Source organism: Mus pahari, unplaced genomic scaffold (genome assembly GCF_900095145.1).
Source record: "Mus pahari unplaced genomic scaffold, PAHARI_EIJ_v1.1 scaffold_10315_1, whole genome shotgun sequence".
NCBI lineage: Eukaryota > Metazoa > Chordata > Mammalia > Rodentia > Muridae > Mus > Mus pahari.
Window position 1 is genome coordinate 24,530 of NW_018393117.1, and position 1,836 is coordinate 26,365.

A 1,836-nucleotide genomic window follows, 5' to 3' on the forward strand; every position below is an offset into this window, starting at 1 on the left:
AGTGTGCATTCTACGTAGATGTGACTGGAACTGCATGTAGTTTCTATACTGTTCTATACAGAGAGAAGATACGTAGAGATATTCATATAAATGTAGAGAATGATGTCCAGTATTTGGAACATCAAAAGTTAGAGAGAGCAATCAAGAATAAATAGCTAATCGATGCCTCAGTGTAAGGAATGGCAGGGATGGGAGGTGGGAGTGGGTGGGTGGGTCGAGGAGCACCCTCATAGAAGCAGGGAGAGTGAGGATGGAATAAGGGGTTTCTGGGGGAGAAACCGAAAAGGGGACAACATTTGAAATGTAAGTAAATAAAATATCCAATTAAAAAAACAAGTATCTAAAAAGAATAATGAAGTAGATATACTAACCAGAGAATCGTAAGTCTGATGTATCTAATATTTTTTTCAGATATTAAAACTATGCTTCCTCTATGTGCTTAAGATGAATACACTTTCTGATTATGTTTTCATTAAATAATATCCTTGATTTCCAAACTGGGCTTGGAGCTATAGCCAATATATTTCTTCTTTTTTTCTACACTATGATAATCCTGTGTCACAGATCTAAGCCCATGGACTTGATCTCCTGTCAGTTGACCTTCAGTCACATAATGATGTTTCTCACTGGAGGGCATGCTTGGCTTAAAGATTTCTTTGGGTCAATGAACATTGGCAATGACTTCATATGTAAGGCAATTGCTTACATAAACAGAGTGATGAGAGGCCTCTCTATCTGCATCACCTGCCTCCTGAGTGTGTTCCAGGCTGTGACGATCAGTCCCAATTCCTCTTTGTTGGCTAAATTTAAACATAAACTAAAAACATACATGATCTATTCTCTCTTCTATTTTTGGTCTTTCAATTTGTCATTCAGCAGTAACCGGATCTTTTATACTGGTGCTTATACAAATGTGAGTGAGACCAACCAGTTGAAGGTCACTAAATACTGCTCACTTTTCCCCATGAACTACATCATCAAGGGACTGATTTTAACCATGACAACCTTAAGAGATGTATTTCTTGTAGGAGTCATGCTGACTACAAGCACATACATGATGATTATCTTGTTCAGACATCAGAGGCAATGCAAGCATCTTCATAGCATCAGCCATCTGAGAGCCTCACCTGAGAAAAGGGCCACCCAGACCATCTTGCTGCTGGTGATTTTCTTTGTGGTCATGTACTGGGTGGACTTTATAATCTCATCCTCCTCAGTCCTGTTATGGATGTATGACCCAGTCATCCTGACTGTTCAGAAGTTTGTGATGAATGCCTACCCCACAATTACTCCTTTGGTACAAATCAGTTCTGATAACAGAATAATCATGATGCTAAAAAATATGCAAAAATTATGTCACCAGATTTTTAAAAAAGTGTAATTTTCCTCTTATTTATAAAGAATTTTGTTTATTTTATTTGTATGTATTAGTTTTAGACTAGCATGTATGCACGTGTGCATTCCTGGTATTCACAGAGGTCAGAAAAGCTCATTGGATCCTCTGGATCTGGAGGTACAGATGTTTGTAAGGTGCCATGCTGGTATAACATAAATAATTTTGTTCCCTAAAAAACAGAATTTTCTTAAACTGATTCATAGTTCAAGCAGCAAAGCAAGATTCTTTATATGATTTAAATAGAACTTGTAGTATTATGCTTATTCATTCTTTTGACATTTCTGGCAACAATAAATATATGGTTCTTAAGTTTATTGTACATCATAAATTCATATTTCCATAGGATTTCCCTTATTTCCTCCCTTTTACTCTATATCATAAATGTTCCCTTGATGCTGATGTTACTCACAAGATTATCCTTGCTGCTAGTAACTTATAAA

The 1,836-nt window shown here is 36.5% G+C and overlaps 1 protein-coding gene across 1 annotated transcript; it reads left to right on the forward strand.

Annotated features, from left to right (window-relative positions):
• The first annotated feature begins 463 nt into the window (after nt 1-463).
• On the forward strand, nt 464-1,381 carry LOC110315361 (vomeronasal type-1 receptor 90-like). The gene has a single exon (XM_021189440.1). It carries the CDS (start codon nt 464-466, stop codon nt 1,379-1,381), a length of 918 nt encoding a protein of 305 aa, XP_021045099.1.
• Nucleotides 1,382-1,836: the final 455 nt, after the last annotated feature.